Source organism: Drosophila albomicans, chromosome 2R (assembly GCF_009650485.2).
Source record: "Drosophila albomicans strain 15112-1751.03 chromosome 2R, ASM965048v2, whole genome shotgun sequence".
In the NCBI taxonomy this organism is placed as follows: domain Eukaryota; kingdom Metazoa; phylum Arthropoda; class Insecta; order Diptera; family Drosophilidae; genus Drosophila; species Drosophila albomicans.
The window spans coordinates 30,617,927-30,635,520 of record NC_047631.2 but is presented as its reverse complement, the minus strand read 5'-3'; the positions used below and the strand labels follow the sequence as shown (position 1 = coordinate 30,635,520).

The window sequence follows — 17,594 nt, the reverse complement described above, 5'->3', positions numbered from 1 at the left end:
GGCTACATAATATGTTGATATAAGCTGGTCTACGCTTTGAAGCCAGGCAATCGATAACTTTGCGAACTCGATAGCTCGACACAACATCAACATGGCGCGCATTTGAAAAGTTTTCATGCTTGCATTAAAACACCGTCTTTGTATTATTTATTGTTTTATTTACAAGAAAACTTAAAATTAATAGAAATTTCGTAATGCATATACTTGTTTACCATTACAAAAAATACAAAATACTTCAAAAGAATTGTTTTTTTAAATTTTGCCAGCTGCACAACGAATTGGATTTTTAGTGTGTGTTTTGTTTCGTTTCATTTTAGTTTAACAATTGTCTAACGACTAAAAATATGTTGTTTTTTTATTTTATTTAAATAACTAGATACACGCATGGAAATTCATATAGAACGCAACTGATTTTGCATGAATATTAAACGCGAGTGTTAAATGGGTATTCGATACAAACTGCTGGGTGAATAATGCGAGCAAATTAAATTGGCTGTATGGAAAAAAAAGCTAAATGGACGGGTAGGGTAGGGAAACTGTTATCAAATACTGTGGCACCTATAAACGAGTAGTTGGCGGCGGAAAGAAGGCATGATTGCGGCAGGAAAAGTAAGAAAAGTAAGTTCGAGGGCTGGGCTAGGGAAGCAAGGACTTTCTGTTTAGTTTAGTCCGTGTCATAGTAGGCATAATCGTAGCTGGTATCCTCATCGGCATGCGGCGGTCGCTTGCTCTTCTTCTCCTCCTTTTTGCTCTTGGCTGACTTCTTGGGCGCCACAGTGGTGCTTTTGCTAGTTGTGGTTGTTCTGGCTGTTGTTGTAGTTGTGGTTGTCGGACGACGCGATGTGCTAGTCGAGATGCTACTGCTGCTGCTGCCGCCGTAAGTTGTTGGCCTGCTGGTCGTCGTCGGACTAGATGGCGCTGCCTGTGGACTGTACTGAGAATTATATGCCTGCGATGTCTTCTCCGCCTTGTAGATATCGGCACGCAGTTTATTAATGCTGGCAGCGCCAAAGTTCAACGATTGTGCCGTCTTAAAGAGTTCCTCATCCTCATCACTCACATCGGCTTCGCGTTCCTTTTGCTGCGACGATTGCTGTTGACTCTTCAGATGACTGTGCGCCTGCTGAAAGTTGTTGTGACTGAAGCCATGTGGTTGTCGACTCGAGTAAGGCGCACTTGTTGTCGTTGTTGTTGTGCTGCTTGTGGCGCTTGAGCTGCGATTGCGCAAGAACTTGAAGCGATTGCGTGGAAAGTCATTCTCGTAGAGTTCTGGATGATATTGACCATCATCTTCATCCACATTGTAGTAGGGATTGGCTGTGGTGGGCAGAGCAGCAGTTACGGAAGTGGCTTTCTTCACCGGACTTTGACTGGGACGCAGCGTCTGTTGCGTTTGATAGAAACTCTGTTCGTAGGGTTTCTTGTAGGTTGTGGGTCGGAAAGTAGTTGGCGTGAATGCATCTCTAACGGAAGCCGTGGATTGCTTCTTGTTATTATTATTGTTGCTGGGATTCTGAGTGCTCGTTGTGGTTGGATAGTAGAACTCATCGTCCGCATATTTCTGTGTTGTGGCCTTGTAGGTGATGCTGCCACGACTGCTAAAGCTGCGTGGCTTGGCAGGAGCAGAGGATGCGGCCTTGAAAGGCGCTGGCTCTTGGTTGCCCACGCGTCCCAAGGATTGCTGTGGCTGTGCTCTAGGTCGCTGATACTGCGGCTCCAGTTGATTCACCTTCTTGGGCACTGCATGGAAAGGTTGTGGCTTGGCCACCTCAGCAAATTCATTGTGATTGATGAAGTTGGACTCTTGAGGAGCCAGCTTTTGTTTGCGCGCTGCCACCGTGGGCTTCTGGCGTTGTCGTGTGGTCTCCTTGTCAAAATCTTGAGCATTCTTGCCCGTCAATTTGGTGGAACTTGCCACCGACTCGGTGCTTTTGAAGCGATAGTTGGGATTGTAAGTCGTGGGTTGTATGCGCTCCTGAGTCTGATAATCGTTTAGTCCAAAGCTAAAGCGACTCGTGATGCCAGAGCCTAGCTGTCTGGGAGTTGTGGCCGCTGTGGGCGGCTGTGTGCTGGGCGTGGTCGATTTATAGTTATGCGCCTGAGCATAGTCCTGGAAATCGGCATTGAATGAGGCATGCAAAGTGATCTTTTTGATCGCTGGAGCCGCTGTTGTTGTGGTTGTTGTGAATGCTGTGGTTGTGGTCGATGGCGTTGTCTGTCTGCGTGTGGGCGTGGCACGCGTTTTACTTGCCGATTCGGTAGTCTTGCGATTGTAATCGTTAAAGTCATTTGGACGGGAACGTGGAGCCGAAGCTGAAGCTGGTTCCTCATCGAATTCGCGACCGCCATGGCGATTGGCAAAGAAATGCGAGCTGTGGGAACCCTTGAAGATATCATCGATGTCTTCTATGGGAATACAAAGAGAGCGAGAGAAGGGAAATCGCGACAAGCGCGTGATTAATTTGTGTAATAAATTTTAAAGTTGCCATTGTTTTCTTACGCTTCGAGTCATCGTTGTTGTTGTTGTTGAAGTTGTAATTGTTGTGGTTGTTGTTGTAGTAGCTGCGCTCTGTAGTGGTTGTTGTTGTTGTTGTGGTGCTGCTTGTGGTGGGCGTATAATAGCTGGTGATGGGTCTCTTAGATGTCTGCGTATTGTCCGCAGCATTCAAATTGCTTGCCGAACTCGCTCCACTTGAACCATAATTATTGTGTCTGGGGCGCGACTTTTGATGCTCCTTGCTGCGACGCACATCAGCTGTAATCAAAGCCCAAAAATAAAAACTATATAAATAACACATAATTGGATCATTATTTATTTCTAACCACTTTCGGCCCGCTGTAAATGGAATGTGGCCTCCTCTTCGTTGGCATTTTTACTGCTGCCGCTGCTGCCGTCGCCATCGCGATAGAGATCGTTGAGATGATTGTTGTCATAATACGAGGTGGCCTTGTCACAGTCGACATCGGCCCAATTGGCACAGATCTGCAGCTCCTGATCGAAGGCCGTGCTGTTGGGACAGAGGAAGCGATAGTCCTGCACCTGTTGGACAAACGAATGAACTCTTCGATGTGAGAGCTGTGTGTGCACACAATATGTAACATATTTGCAAATTGCATAAAGCGGCATCATCAAAATCAGCATTAAACATCATAAGCATCATATATGGTATGTGGTAGGTAGTATGTGGTAAGATCAGACCAGATCAACATGCAAAATTCAATTTCAAAATTTTATGTCACAATTAGTTTTGGAATACAAGCGTGCTTAAGGTTAATAAATCAAATCAAAAGGCAAACGGCAATCAAAAAAGTGTTTAAAAATGAAGCTAACAATATATACAAATTATAAAATTATAAATGAAATGTGCTATAAATAAATAAGTTGTATATTCAAGAAAATGATTTTAATCTTTTATTAAATTATTTATTGGAAATGAAATGAGCTATAAATAAGTTGTATATCCAAGTAAATGCTTATACTCAATTTTATGTTCAACTAATATGGAATTGTTAATGCTGTAAATTGTTAATGAGGTGATGAAAATTTAATTAAGAAATGACAGTCGTTAAATGAGATGAGTTAAGATGATTTACTACTATTTCTACAACTAAATACTACAACTATTTTTTTTAGGCTATTGATCAATGAAATAAAACTTCACATGATTCGATGAATTCATTATAATAAATTGATTTACCAAATTAAATTATTACACTCTTTTTAGGGTTTTCTGTCAATTAATTTTATGTTAATGTGTAGTTCGAAAACGAAATACATAAAAATTGATGAATGAAGAGCAGGCGCAAGGTCAGTTTTAAGTTAACTGTCTTTTTGGATAGTCATTTATTTCATGCGGCGTTAATCTGCGATTAAATTTACGGCACTAAGCTGCTGGTTGAGCGCTTAGGCTGACACGAGATTGAATTTGTGTTTTATTAAAACCTATTTTGCAAGTCACACTCTAAGAAACTTTGCTCTAAATTTAAGGTTAAACGCATGCCAAAACTTGAATTAAATAAGGAGAGGATTACATGAGTCTAATTTGATTAATATGTTAAGCAGTGATTTTGAGGAGACTGCATTATAAATTTAATCTACTAAAGTAGAGACGAGTAGAAACCACTTTAATAAACTTGAATAGAAACAACTAAGGAGTGTAATTAAATTAAGCGACAAATGCTTAGATCCGTCTTCTCAAGCAGTTTACTCAATGTCTGCTTAATTAAATCAATTTTGAAATCCGCTCATAAAGTTTAGCATTCAATTAAGTTGCTGAAGAAAGTTCATATTTTTTATTTATCGCAAATATGCGCAGCACTTTTAGCTCAACTTTAACTGGCATTTAATTACTCATACATCTAAGATCTCGCCACAAAATACTATGCTATATGCTTGTGATTCTGTTGCCGATCGCAGTCTCACACACAGAGGAGATGTCGCTGCCAAATATCGTGACAAAAATTACAATAGCCTCGGCGCAAGGCTTTGACTTTAGATGCTTGCGACTTTAGACTTTGTGTTTTTTTGGTTTTTGTTTTTCCTAACAAGCCAAAGGCCGAATGCAACTTTGGCATTTCGCGTTGGCACTTGACATTTTGCGGCGAGTAATCGATGCGAATACGAAAAGCGGAACAACTGCAGTGCCGGGTAGCCAGCCAGGTGAGATGATGCCAAAGTTGTTGTTGATGTTGAGGTAGGCAATGAGAACGATTGTAAAAAAAAACCGAAGCCAAGTCTTGTGTCTTGGTTAATTGAAGTGAACGTTCTCGATATTTGTTCTCGTTCTCTCAGCAGGCTAATTGAATAAACAGATACAAATAAAAAAGCAACCAAATCTAACGTTTAATGTACAACAAACATATTTGAATTGAACTCGTTTTTACCAATTCGGCTGACGATTTATTTATTGCATGCTAAATGGTAAGACGAGCTCCAAATTTCGTGAGTGTGTGAGACAACTTTCAATGCCATTTCCTATTCATAGGCCAAAGTGTATTTGTTTCGCCAACTGACCGAGCTCAATCAGCAGCAATCGCAGCTGCGCGAAGAGGCCATCTCGAGTGTTTTGGACGATGTGTTCAAGGGCAGCACTAGCAGCGTATTCAACTACTGCGATTGGCCTGATTTTAATACTAAGGATAATCAATGTGATGCGCAGGATTTGCTGGGACGTCTACTCAATGCGCTTTTTAGTCGTGTTTATGCCTTGGAAGCAAGAAGGGAGCTGAACATTGGCATCAAACATGTGTTGATTGATGGCGAGTGTAAACGTTTGAGTGTTGAAAGCAGCAAATCAAACTCTGAACACTTTGTGGCATCGGCAGCTGCTGCTTATTTGTATATGCGCAGAGTGGTGAATCAATTGAGCTGCAATTCCTGCTTACTCTTCACCATCTGCGTGCGACAAACGAAGCTGGAACAAACTTTAAACCTTAATGGAAAATTGCAACTATTGCACCTACAGAAAAGTAATCTTATTGAGCTTGCCACGCCAATTGGTTCGCTAATGAAGCACATTGTTGCCTTGGCGCAAAGTGAAAAGACGCATTTGCGTTATTACAACATAAAATTAGAAGCGCTGCTCAAGGAGCTGCTGGGTCAAGGCAAGTACTGCTTAATTATCAACTACACAATACTGCCAGAAAAACCACAAAAGTCTTTAGCTAAACTCCCACTTTCCAACAAATTGTGGCATGCACTTTACAAGCGACAGTTTCGACTGTATAAAATTTTAACTGAACAACTCAAAGGTCTGGAGTTCTGGAGCTGCGACGGGCAACAGTTGCAGCTGCATGAACTGCAGACGAGCAGCGACCTTAAATTCGAGGTGAGAAAATGCCAAATTAAACAAGAGGAGTGTGAACAACACGCTGAGCAGCAGCCGGCGGCATTTGCAGAAATGCAGCAAATCAAATTGGCTGCCAAAGACAACATCGACAGCATGCTGGAGCTGCAGGACATGATGGCCAAGCTAGCCAGCAACATGGAGCAGCACATGCAACAGCTGGAGCAGAAGAACAAAACTATAAGTAGACTGCATGAGCTGCTGGCCAAAGCCAATGACACGGTGCAAGAACAGCGTGAGCTCTTCCAGCGTAATCTCGCTTTTTATGCGGAAATGTTTAAACGTTTGTGGCAGCAACAAAGCCACACTCTGCGGCTGCAGGAACAGCAGCGGGATGAGCAGTTGTCCCAGATGTTTGACACGATATGCAATGAGTTGCATAGCTCGCTTCTGCCGGAGACAACGTTGCAGCTGGATGAGAGATGCGAGCGTTAGGCAATTAAGCACTTAAAGGGCAAACAGGCAGTGCTATCTCTCTCTCTGTCTCTTTCCCTCCCTCTCACTCTCTCTCTTTCGCGTCACGAAGTCTCATGTACACATTTGCCGTCTGCAACTTTGCCATTTGCAAGCTGACAGCGCGAAAGATTGCAGCGCGTTGTACACACACAGCAAGTTCGTTGCCTAAGTCTTTCGTTTTGCTGACAGCATTTCAAGGTAAAATGATGTAAATTTTATATAGTATGATAAAGTTTGCACTTATGTTACAAAACTATACAGCTCTTTCACTCTTCTCAAACGATTTTCATTTATTTTTGCAAAAATCTTTTAAGTTCGTTCTTTTCTTTCGTTTAGCTAGCACCTTTTCAAAACAAAATTATGTACATTTTCTAAAATCTCTAGATCTTTCACTCTTCTCGAATTTTTTTGTTCTATTGTTGCAGCTCATTCAGCAGCAAGTTCGTTGCCTAAGTCTTTCGTTTTACTTTCTGAATTTCATGGCTAAATGATGTAAATTTGATATGATAAAGTTGGTCTTGCGTTCTCTTCAACACTATCTCACTTTTTTCGCGCATTTTTTTCTTTTTCTGCATTGCAGCAAATTCCACAAGTTCGTTGCCTAAGTCTCTTGTTTTGTATATACATTTGAGATGGCAAGTTTGCACTTATGTTTTCAACAGCACATTCTTTCTCTTTTCTTGCTCGCTCCGACATTTCTATTTTCTTTTTTTAGTTGATGCTTCAAGCTAAAATTAGCTAAAAGTTATACTTATTTTTATTTCACTCCAACAAGGGCACATCTTTTGTACTTTTGTGATTGCTGTTGCCTTTTGATGTTGTTGTTGTGCATGTGTGTGTGTGTGTGTGTGTAGCTAGTTGATGATTCAAAGCACTTACCCCAATTCCGGGCAGCTTGACGCAGACATGGAACATCTGACACTGAGTCTCGGGATCGGCATAATAACCGCCAAGTATCTTGTCACGGCACGTGAACTGCGTCTTTGGCATATTCTGCAGACTGTACGTGGGATATGGCCTGCCAAAGACATCCTCATCCTCGTCAAGCAGCTGCGCTTGGGCAGCGCCAAGCCAGAGCAGCGTCGTTGCTGTAACAGAGAAAAAACGAAGCAAATCGTGAGCGTTGTTAATCTTCAAATGTTAACTCAAGTGTGGAGCTGGAGTCGCGTTGTCTAGAGTCTTTGGTTTGACCTTCAGCTTTTTATTGTGGCACACAACACTTTCGCTTGCGGAGTCGGAGTCGGAGAGACGAGCTCATGATTTATGTACTCCGTACTCTAGCTCCAGCTTGTAAAGCTACTCAAGGCTGCTTCACATCAAGTTCTGTCGTGTGTGTGTTTGTGTTTATTTATCTCCGTTAATTGCTTTTTGATACCACGAAATAAAAGACATCATTAAAATATTTTCAACTGCCCTCCCCTCCCAAAAGTTCCCACAGTGATACTTTTGTGCACTTGTGTCAATTGCCCAAAAAAAAAAAACGAACACGAATATGTTTCTCATATGAGGGCCGAACAATTAAAATGCCATGTCAATCACAAGTTATGGATTACCAATGTTGTCTGTCTATCATACAACGTACATCGTGGCTTTTTAATGGCCCAAAACAGCTAATTACCATGACGTTGCCAACTTTTGCAGTGATGTGTTGTGGCTGTTGCTTTTTTGCGGCTACTGTTCTTACAAAATGCTAGCGGAAGATGCGCTTGCTGCAATTAATGCAATTGCAGTTGCAGAACCAATGCTAATCGCCCTCTGTCCGTTTCGTCTCGTCACAAATTGCATTCAAAACTGTCTGTCTGTCTGTCGGTCTGTTTGTCTTTGCCTGGAATTATGCAATCGAGCAGCGCCTCATTCATCATCGTGGCGAATAAAAGGCAGACAGAGAAAAGCTGGCTAAGAAGAAAGAGCCGACTTCGACTCGTCTCTTGTCTCTTGTCTCGTCTTGTTGCATTTAAAGATTCGCATTTAATTCAAATGAATTTTATTTTCAATTCCGACTCGTTTTTTTATTCCCCCTCTTCAATTGCGCGTCTTTTGTTTGCCTTGTGAACTATGACTGGGCAGATGATGATGATGGCTGGCGATGCCCAGCTTGATTGCTGGGTCAGACGTTTGTTTTCCTCTTTTGTTATTCCCAAAAACAACAAAAAAAAAACAAACGGATTGTTCAATTTCAAATTTCTTTGGCCTGCTTCCGTAAGGCGGAGTCGCGTCGTCTCCGACGTTGTCTTTTAATGATCACAATAAGATAAACCGCGCGCATATAATTATCATCTGGATGACCCAATATCAGTTGAATATAATTGTCTGCAACCTTTTGCCGCAATTCGTTACAAATTCGTTACTTATTTCATTATTTTCGTCTGCCACTGTGAGTTATCGAAATTCATGTACTCATGCCCCATGATATATCTCATCTTGTTGTCTGTTTACTGTTAATGTCTGCAACCTTGGAAGCCACACACTGCATAATTTCTTAAAAACGCCTCAGACTCAGCTAATGATCATGCGAATTAGTTATTGACGATCAGCTCTCAGTACATTACGTGTCTGCCTGCTCCCATCGAATCAGCTTAATTATATTAAGAAGGAAGGTCAACACAAAAGACATTACCATTGAAGCTAAAGGTTCCTCTCATTTAATGATCGAAAGGAAATGGAATCAATGAAGAAGAATTTTTGATATGTAATTATGCTCATGAATTGAAATTGAATGTGTGGTTAAGAATCTCAATGATTTCTATTTGATACTAATTAAGGAGATTCTCAATTTCCTGCATGCAATACTTCTATTTAATGACTATGCTTTTTTTTTTTTTTAGCTGAATTGCAATTTCCTGTAAGACGATTTCTTCACCTTATTAAGCAAATTTTAATACTTCGCTACTTCATGTGATTTCAAGAATTCTTTAGAATGTTCTGGAGTGTTTTTTCCTTATTAAATTTAATAAGTATTCATTTTCAACTGCATTTTTAATAAGATTAAAATAATTTTAATTCAGAACAAAACATATTCAATATTTTTAAAAGTTTTCACTGTCTAAAAAGTTTAGATTTTCATACTTTTAAAATGAATGAAAATATAGAGTATAATTTGATATTTACTTCAACTATAAAATTTATCTATTTTATTGCATTTACATTTTCAAAAATGTGTAGCAAGAAATTTGTATCAAAAGAAATTTAAATTTAAAAATTAAATATTTCATTACACATATTTTTTACTAAAAGTAATAAATGTATCAAAAGAAATTTATATTTTTCTAAATTTTATTGAGAAAGAAGGAAGTAATAAAAGTATACAACAAAATTCCATTTGTCTACATTTTATTCAGAAAGTAAAGTAAAGATCACTGTCTAAAAACATAGAAATAGAAAAATGACATAACTTTTCCAACTAACCAATTCCGAAATAGGAAAAAATAATGAACTTTTCCAGCTAACCCAAATTCAAATATGGAAATAAACGTAGGAGATTGAAATATTCTAAAAGTGCATAACTTCTTTAAAGAAATGATTTCGCTAATAATCAAAATCTCAGTATGGCAATAACAAACCATTAAAATAATAATGAAACGGAACTTGTTTTCTACAAACAGAATTTGCAATGTTTAAATTATGATAAGTAGATAAATGTCCAAAAAATATGTGCATTAAAAATAGCTTTCGAATTGCTGCGAAACTAGTTTAAAATGTCAACAACCGTTATGAAGTGATTCTCCCATAAAAATTATTTCATCATGAATAATTTATAAAGATTTCAACGGACTTTCTTCCCACCACAATTATTCAATTTAATGCAATTTATATGCTACCTGCTTTTTGGGGCATACTCACCCAACAGAAAGGCGTAGATTTGATAATTAATCGACGACATGACGCTGGTTTGTAAAGTGTTTAATCCAACGCTAGGCGTGTGATGTATCCAAAGTTAAGGTAATTTATAATATCCGAAGAAAAGGGGATTATCCAAAAAGCACTAGAAAGATTCACATGGAATGCACTGTAACAAGACACAACAACACCCAAAAATTATGATTACAAAACGCGCAAGTTGTTTGTTGGTTTTGGTTTTTTGTTTTTTTGGTTGTTTTTTGGTTGTTTTTTCGTTTTAACACAAAATCATCGAGCGATGCATCTTTCGATTCAGAAAACTGTTTGTCATGCCATGGAAGACGGCACTCGAGTTGAAAATTCGACGAAAAATTCTTCGACGTCGTCGTCGTCGTCGTCGTATGTAAATGCGTACGAATTTTCGAATTTGTTAGTTTCGCAAGGTGCGAAAACTGCTGCGGAAAACCATTTAGAATGTGCAACGAAACGTTGAGAAGACGAGGCAGTCACTCGCTTGCCACTTTGCTGTCTTTATCTCGCTTCTCCACTTATGTTGGCCTCTGCCTCACACTTGACTGGGCAACAGCAAACAGCAACAGCAATAGCAACAGCAAACTGAGAGTCTTGGGAATATAGACAAAAAAGTTCAACTACGAACCGCACGAGACGAGCCTGAGACGAGAGGCGCAGTGATGCGCGATTTGCGACTTTATCGTTTACGTTGTCGAAGCGAAATGATTTCTGAAAGCGAAAGGAAAAACCACTTGGGCCCCAAAAGAAGAAGGCAGCCAGCAGCAAGCAGCCAACAGCAGCTGCGACGTCGTCGTTGGCAGCGAATCGCACACGAATCGAGTTTGCTTGTCTTCGTTTCTGCTGCTGCTGCTGCGACTTCTATTTCAACTTTGTGCTTCTGCTGCTGCGGCATTCGTTTGATTTGACAAACGGACGGGCGCATGTGTCGCATGCTTAACGCACATTACGCATACGCCGTGTGGTGTGTGTAGTGTGTGTAGTTACATTATTGTCTTGACAGCAATTGCAGCTTGTCGTCACTTACGTCAGCCGAGAGATGCCGCCGCAGGGCTCGAACTCGAACTCTGCTCTCAACCGCACTCCCACCGCAAAGTCGCCTGCAATTACCATGCAACACACACAATACATATGTGTATGTGTGTGTGTGTGTGTGTGTGTGCGACTTGCGACTAGCATCGCGTCGGTTGCATCTTCCGTTGAGTAGGTATTATGTCATAGTTAGTCATGGCGCGGCGGCATTGTCATTTACCCAGCCTCGCTGCTCTGCGGGCCAAAAGTCGAGATGCTGCTGCTGCTGCTGCCACCAAAGCTACAACTACAACGACAACTTGCAACTTCAACACGGCGGCAATCCGGTTCGCGTATATGGGTAAGTAGTGTGGCATCGCTTCGCAAGTGGGGAATGCGCGGCATTTTTGCTGCAGTGTGGGAATTTGCACGCCCGCAAAACTCTGCCAGCTTTTAGCTCGAAACATATTTTTGGGCGTTGCTTTATTTTTTTTGGTTTGGTGTTTTGGATTTGCCAGATTTTTACATTTGCAGCCAGACGTCTGTGGTTTGATTTGTCAAGGCGTCGCTGGCTTGCCACTTCTGTGCCATGCCCTGTCCATCAAAATGCACTGGCCCTAACAAACAGCTGGCTTGGCATTTCAAAGTTGAGGTTGAACGGCTGCCGGAAAATTGTCTGCCTTAAGAAAAATGTCAACTAGCTATAAACTGAAGACGAGCCTGCGACTTTGTGACTTTCAAAAGGAAACTCAGCTTGCCAGATGGTTGTAAATGCAGCTGCAAACAAGCATGCTACAAGCTTGCAAGCTTCCTTTATGTTTGCTTCAATTTAATTTCCAAGTCATGACTATTACTTTGGGTTTTCTTTAAGTATGACTTTGTCACTTTCAATTTGAAACAAGTAAGAAAGCTACGAGTGTACTCTCTACTCAGTTTGAATAAAAGTTAAAAAGTTTGGTATTATTCTTAAAAATATACCAAATAATTTAGTTAAAAAATACTAAAATATTTTAAAGGCTATAGTTTTGTTGAATCTTCATTTGAATTCTCATTTAACAAGGTAAAAATATATTCAAAATATTTGCTAAGAATATTAATTGCGATTGGAGGTTTTTCTATTTCTAAGCAAATTACAAACCTATAATTATTTTACTCCAAAATTTAAAGTGAACTTAAATATATGAACATAAATAAATAGTTTCTTTAACGTTTGTAATGAAAATTCAATGATAATTTCATTCAAAACATTTAAAAGAAATTTCAGTTATTAGGAAAGATTTTCTTTTCTTAGGTGAAATATTTAGTAAATAACAATGATAATTATTTTTTATAATTCCAAGTTTCAAAATGAATTTAAATATGTTATATGGCCATTAAAATTAGATTTTCTTTCAACTGTGACTTTGGAACTTTGAGAAAAAAAATCATTGATCATTCCTTTCACTCTTGATTTTATTTGTCATTAAAATGGTTTTACAATTATTAATAAAACATTAAAAACAATTTTGAATTGTTTAATTTATTGATGATTTTCCATTATGAGATTAAATACTTAATATTTAATAATTATTTAATAGTAAAGAGATATTATTTTCGAGTAATTTGATATACGAGTAAATTGAAGGTTTCCATTAATTGAGACTTTCATAAGCAACTTTCTTGAAAATCATTTTATTATTATATAATTCCTTATTTGAATTTCTTACAAGATTTCCATTTATTTTAAAAGTACTTTAATTAGTAAAGAAATTTTATTTGTGTGTTCTTTTAATATTAATTGTATTAGTTATCATACGATTTTCTGTTCCCATTTAATGTTGTATACCTTCAAAATGCATGTTCACATCAATTTAAAGGCTTCCTTTTAGCTGTGACTTTGTGACTTGCAGGAAAGGAAACTCATTTACCATATGGCTGAAGTTGTAGCTACAAACAAGCTTTTAGCTTCCTTTAATTTTAATTTCTGCAGTCAGCTGCCAGTTGGGTTGTGTAAGCGTCTCTCTCTCTCTCACTCTCTAGCTAGCTTTGTGTAAAAACATAATAAATGTTCAATTTGATGGTTGGTGCCCAACGTTTTGTGTGTCATCCCCGAAGCGAAGCGAATCGAATTGCATCGCAGCGTAGACAAAAATAAGAAGAAAAAAAAAAAAAAGAAATGCTATGACTCACGCGATCGGGCGAACTTCGTGGGAAAGGCCAATAACAAGGAAGTTTTTTTTTTCGGTTGGAAGGAAATCGCAAAGAAATCCAATTATGTTGTGCAGTGTTCGATAGCGAGCAGAATTCTAATTAGCGCCTGCCATCAATTAAATCCACATCAATTTTGTCTATTTTTTTTTGGAAGTTTGGAAGTTTAACCTCCGCTTCCCTGACATTGATAAATGCGCTGCACGACAAAGACACGACTTAAGTGTATTGTTGTTATAGCTTTTGCTGCTGTTGCTGTTGTTGTTGGAGGCCGCCTAAAAGTAAAGTACTTTTTAGGGTCTTGTTAAGAATGCCTGGGCAAGAGATTTGCCACGTAAATTATTTAATCTTTTGGGGGGGGGATTATATAAGGTGCTGGCTGCAGTAAAAGTGCCGAAAGCATTTGCACAATGTGTGGGAGCCAAAGTCGAATGGAAAATGCATGCAGACATTCACCACAACAGGCAACAAGGCAACTGCATCAGCAAAAGTAAATTTCAATTAAAGCTGAAGATGAGCGAAGCAGGCGAACAAGCTGAACTGAGCTGAGCGAGCGATCGCCTGTCTGCTGGCATTTTCTGTGTGTGTGTGTGTGTGATGCCACAAAAGCGACAATTCAAAGTTAGCAGCCACACAGCTAACGAGTCGCTGCTGCATTAAAATCTTTCGGCTATGGGAGACTGCAGTTGGGCATTTCAATTTTTGTGGAATTGCTTGTCGGGGGCCCATTGAGTAATTGTGCAGCAGCATCAGCATCAGCAGCAGCAGACTTTTGCTTTGGCTTGTCTGCCAAGCAGATTTCACGTTGATAAAGTGCAACTCTTACAACTGGCAACACAAAAAAAAAAAGACTCATAATAAGAAATTACATAGTCGACACACTCGGGCTGTGATTCGCTGCGCCTGCGCCTGTTGCACGTGGCAGCAGCAGTTGATGTTGCAGCTGTGCAATTTACAGCTTATGATGCGACGTCGAAGCTCGCGCATTTCGCAAGCTTCGACGCACTGTCAAAAAGTCTTCAGCCAGGATTGGGTCAGTAAGTTGGCTAATTTGACGCATTTGCGATGATGCGGCATATTTTGTTGGTATGTATGTTCTGCCAAACGAATGACTTAGGCAACGAACTCGTTTGTGATATCGTTTGTCATGAAATGGAAACAAACTGCGGCCATGTTACAGCAGCCACTAAAAACCAACGCGATGTGTCGTCTCCGTCGTCGTAGAGCATGAGGGCTTTACAATTTGCATAAAACGCGCATTAGAGGCTCACCCCCGCCTAGGCATTGCCATCGCCTCCATCTCCAACTCGCGTCTCGTACTGAAGGCGCAACTTGTGCCGAAATCTTCACAACGAAACGTGAGAAAATGTTATAGACATTGCAGTTGCTATGCCTTAAACACACACACACACACAACAACAACTACAACTGCATTTTAGTCTGCGGCAAAAATAAATAAAAATATTTGCAAATTATGGGAATGGCAAGTTGAGTGCGATGCTGTTGCTATTGCTGTTGCCAAGAATCCAAACACCGACACTTCTTCTCTCAAACTGATCGCTGTTGTTGTTGCTGTTGTTGTTGTGACTAATTGCAATGCCCATACAAATGCATTTTTCGTAATTATTTGCCACAGCGAGCGGTTGGAATTATTCATTGTAATCATGTTAATGAGCTTTTGCGCCGTCGCATTGTTTCTCTCCAAGTATTCTTTAGCTGAGACACCGACAACCAACAACCGACAGCCAGCAACCAGAAACCAACAACCGACAACTGTCAAGCTAAATGCCAAACTGATGCCGAGTTCTCTCTCTCACTTTGCTGACCAGGATGCAACTTCAACTGCACACAAATTATGCGCATTTATTATGCCCGCTTTTTACTTTTATGTTAATTCAATTAGACGCCATTTGCTGGCAACTTTTGTCGCACTACGTCAACGTCGTCGTCGTTTTGTGTTGCCTCAGCTGAACTCTGTGCCTCGATTGCAGTTGCTGTTGCTGTTGATGTTGCTGTGGTGTCTTCTTCAATTGCTGCCGCTGGCAAAAGCATTTTGCAAAAAACGTTTTTGAGGTGCGCCACTTGCTGATCGTTTGTTTAGGCTGCAAAAAAAAAAAACAAAAACAAGACAACAACACCAACCAGCAGCAGCAGCAGCACCAGCACCAGCACCAGCAACTGTTGCTGTTGCTGATTTATGCGTTTTGCAGCATTTAAATTGGCATTTATGTCAAATGGCGGTAAGTTATATTTTTTAATACATTTCGCTATATTTGCTTTTGGCAAAGCGTCCTTGAGCACGATCACAACTCGCTTCTCAAGACTCAAGACTTCGACATCGCCATCGCCTTGCAACTTCGACACTTTTCCAGCAGCAGCCACAGCCGCATCGCCATCATCATCATCATCATTCCAAGTTAAAGCCCTGAGCTCTGCTTCCCATGGCTGCCACTCAAAAAATAGAAATAAAAAAGCGCAGCGAATGCGACTTGCCACTCTCGACATTCGCCTGAGCAAATTGTTTAATTGTTCCATACATAGCAGCAATAATTGCCTTTATAACTAAATAAACTTTAGCCAATAAATGTTTGCCTAATCGAATGCCAGAATAACGTCTCGCTGAAGTGAAAGTTGAATCATCACTTTGGCAGATGGCACAAAGTAATAATAAAAATGTATGGTTATATAATCAAATTATATGCTACACTAAAAGCCACATAAATTTTGTGTAAGCTGCAGAAATTAGTAATGGAAATTTGCCAGAATATTAGACACACGTCATTAATTAAATTTATTGCTACTTACCTATGTAAGTAACAGTCAAAAAATAAACATAAAAGACTTTTTTAGTGTCCATAAACATTACTCATCAAAGGAGCTGCACAGGCAATAATGAAGTCATAGAATATTAGCTATAGTTAGTAAATTTATATACCATTAAATATTCGTTAATAATTACTATTTAATGTACTGGTAATAACCAAACCAAATGCAGTTAATATTACGTATACGTCTCGACTTTTTTTTAATGTTAAATTGTACATCGACACAGAATATTATTTATGCTTAGCAGATTTATTTACCATTAAATGCGCCACAGCACAGCCATAATATTCGCTTATATTAAGTTTTTAAAGAACAGGCAATAAGCAAATTAAATGCAGCAAATATTACGTATACGACTGGAGGCTTTTGTATTTCATTTAATCTGTACGCCAAGACAGCAAAGCCAATTTAAGTTAAATTTAGTAAAGTCTAGCATTTTCTATTGCCTAAATTTATCAAGAAAATTTATTAAATGAAGTTAACAACTGCAGTTTGTAAGAACTGTCAAAAAGTGAATTTAATTAGAAATACGATTTTCATGCTGCTCATTTTTATACCCACTACCCAGGGGGTAAAAGGGTATTATAACTTTGTGTAGGTAGAAAATTTATGCAACACGCAAGAAGAGGCACCTCCGACTTTATAAAGTATATAGATTCTTGATCAACGTTAACAGAGAAGATCTCAGAGACTATATAAGAAAAACTTAACTACTTTGGTTGATAATCTGGTATATTTTAGTACACTGTGGTATATTTTGAATGTAGTACTATATCAATATATCAAGTATAGCAATCAGTATATTGTAGATTTTTTTCGGTATATTAATTCGGTATATTTTCTGCTTCTTTAGTTGTTAATGTGGTATTATTTTAGTATATTTTAAATATACATAGTATATACTATATGAATATACCAAATATAGCTATCGTATATGTAGTATTTTTGTGGTATTAAGTTGGTATATTTTCTTAATAATACTGATACTTTAGTTGACAATTTTGTTTATTTTAGTATATTTTATATCAATATACCAAACATAGCGATTGTATATGCAGTATTTTTGTGGTATTAAGTTGGTATATTTTATTAAAAATACTGCACTGTTTTACTTATATTCAAAACTCAACTCTAGCTTTCTTAATTGTTTTTTTCTGCTGTCGATCGCAATTCGCAATCTGTGCAAATTTAATCAAACAAAGTGCATTTGGAGCTTACAAGTGCATAAAAAAGTATAATTGGCTGCATTAAAACTAGCATAACATCTTTCGCTATGCAAAATGGCTAGAATATTACGTATACGTCGCATGGTAATTGCAAGAAGCGCTTCAAAAAAAATATATATGCGATGCTGATTGCCGTTTGCCGCTCACAAAACTTGCCAGTTGGAAGTTGTAAGTT

General features: G+C 38.9%; 2 protein-coding genes across 4 annotated transcripts; one reads left to right on the top strand and one right to left on the bottom strand.

The window, feature by feature from the left end:
* Window positions 1–156: 156 nt before the first annotated feature.
* On the bottom strand, window positions 157–10,863 carry LOC117575832 (putative mediator of RNA polymerase II transcription subunit 29). Of its 3 annotated transcripts, none has more exons than XM_052007077.1 (6): window positions 10,798–10,863; window positions 10,143–10,308; window positions 7,182–7,390; window positions 2,824–3,076; window positions 2,501–2,755; window positions 157–2,406 (listed from the first exon to the last, which is right to left on the bottom strand). In XM_052007077.1, the coding sequence occupies exons 2-6, from the start codon at window positions 10,180–10,182 to the stop codon at window positions 665–667; spliced, it is 2,499 nt and encodes an 832-aa protein (XP_051863037.1). In that variant the 5' UTR covers window positions 10,183–10,308; window positions 10,798–10,863; the 3' UTR covers window positions 157–664. The 3 variants fall into 3 exon arrangements, with proteins under 3 accessions (XP_051863037.1, XP_051863038.1, XP_034116128.1); XM_052007078.1 differs by having other exon boundaries at window positions 10,143–10,284; window positions 10,798–10,837; XM_034260237.2 differs by having other exon boundaries at window positions 158–2,406; window positions 2,824–3,040.
* On the top strand, window positions 4,777–6,563 carry LOC117575833 (uncharacterized). The gene is made up of 2 exons (XM_034260238.2): window positions 4,777–4,921; window positions 4,986–6,563. The coding sequence occupies exons 1-2, from the start codon at window positions 4,919–4,921 to the stop codon at window positions 6,279–6,281; spliced, it is 1,299 nt and encodes a 432-aa protein (XP_034116129.1). The 5' UTR covers window positions 4,777–4,918; the 3' UTR covers window positions 6,282–6,563.
* Window positions 10,864–17,594: the final 6,731 nt, after the last annotated feature.

Coding starts and splice junctions, on each gene's coding strand:
- LOC117575832 (XM_052007077.1), bottom strand. CDS start 10,182: ATGTCGTCGATTAATTATCAAATCTACGCCTTTCTGTTGG. Junction 7,391..10,142: donor AATCTACGCCTTTCTGTTGG/GTGAGTATGCCC, acceptor TCTCTGTTACAG/CAACGACGCTGCTCTGGCTT. Junction 2,407..2,500: donor CAACAACGATGACTCGAAGC/GTAAGAAAACAA, acceptor GTATTCCCATAG/AAGACATCGATGATATCTTC.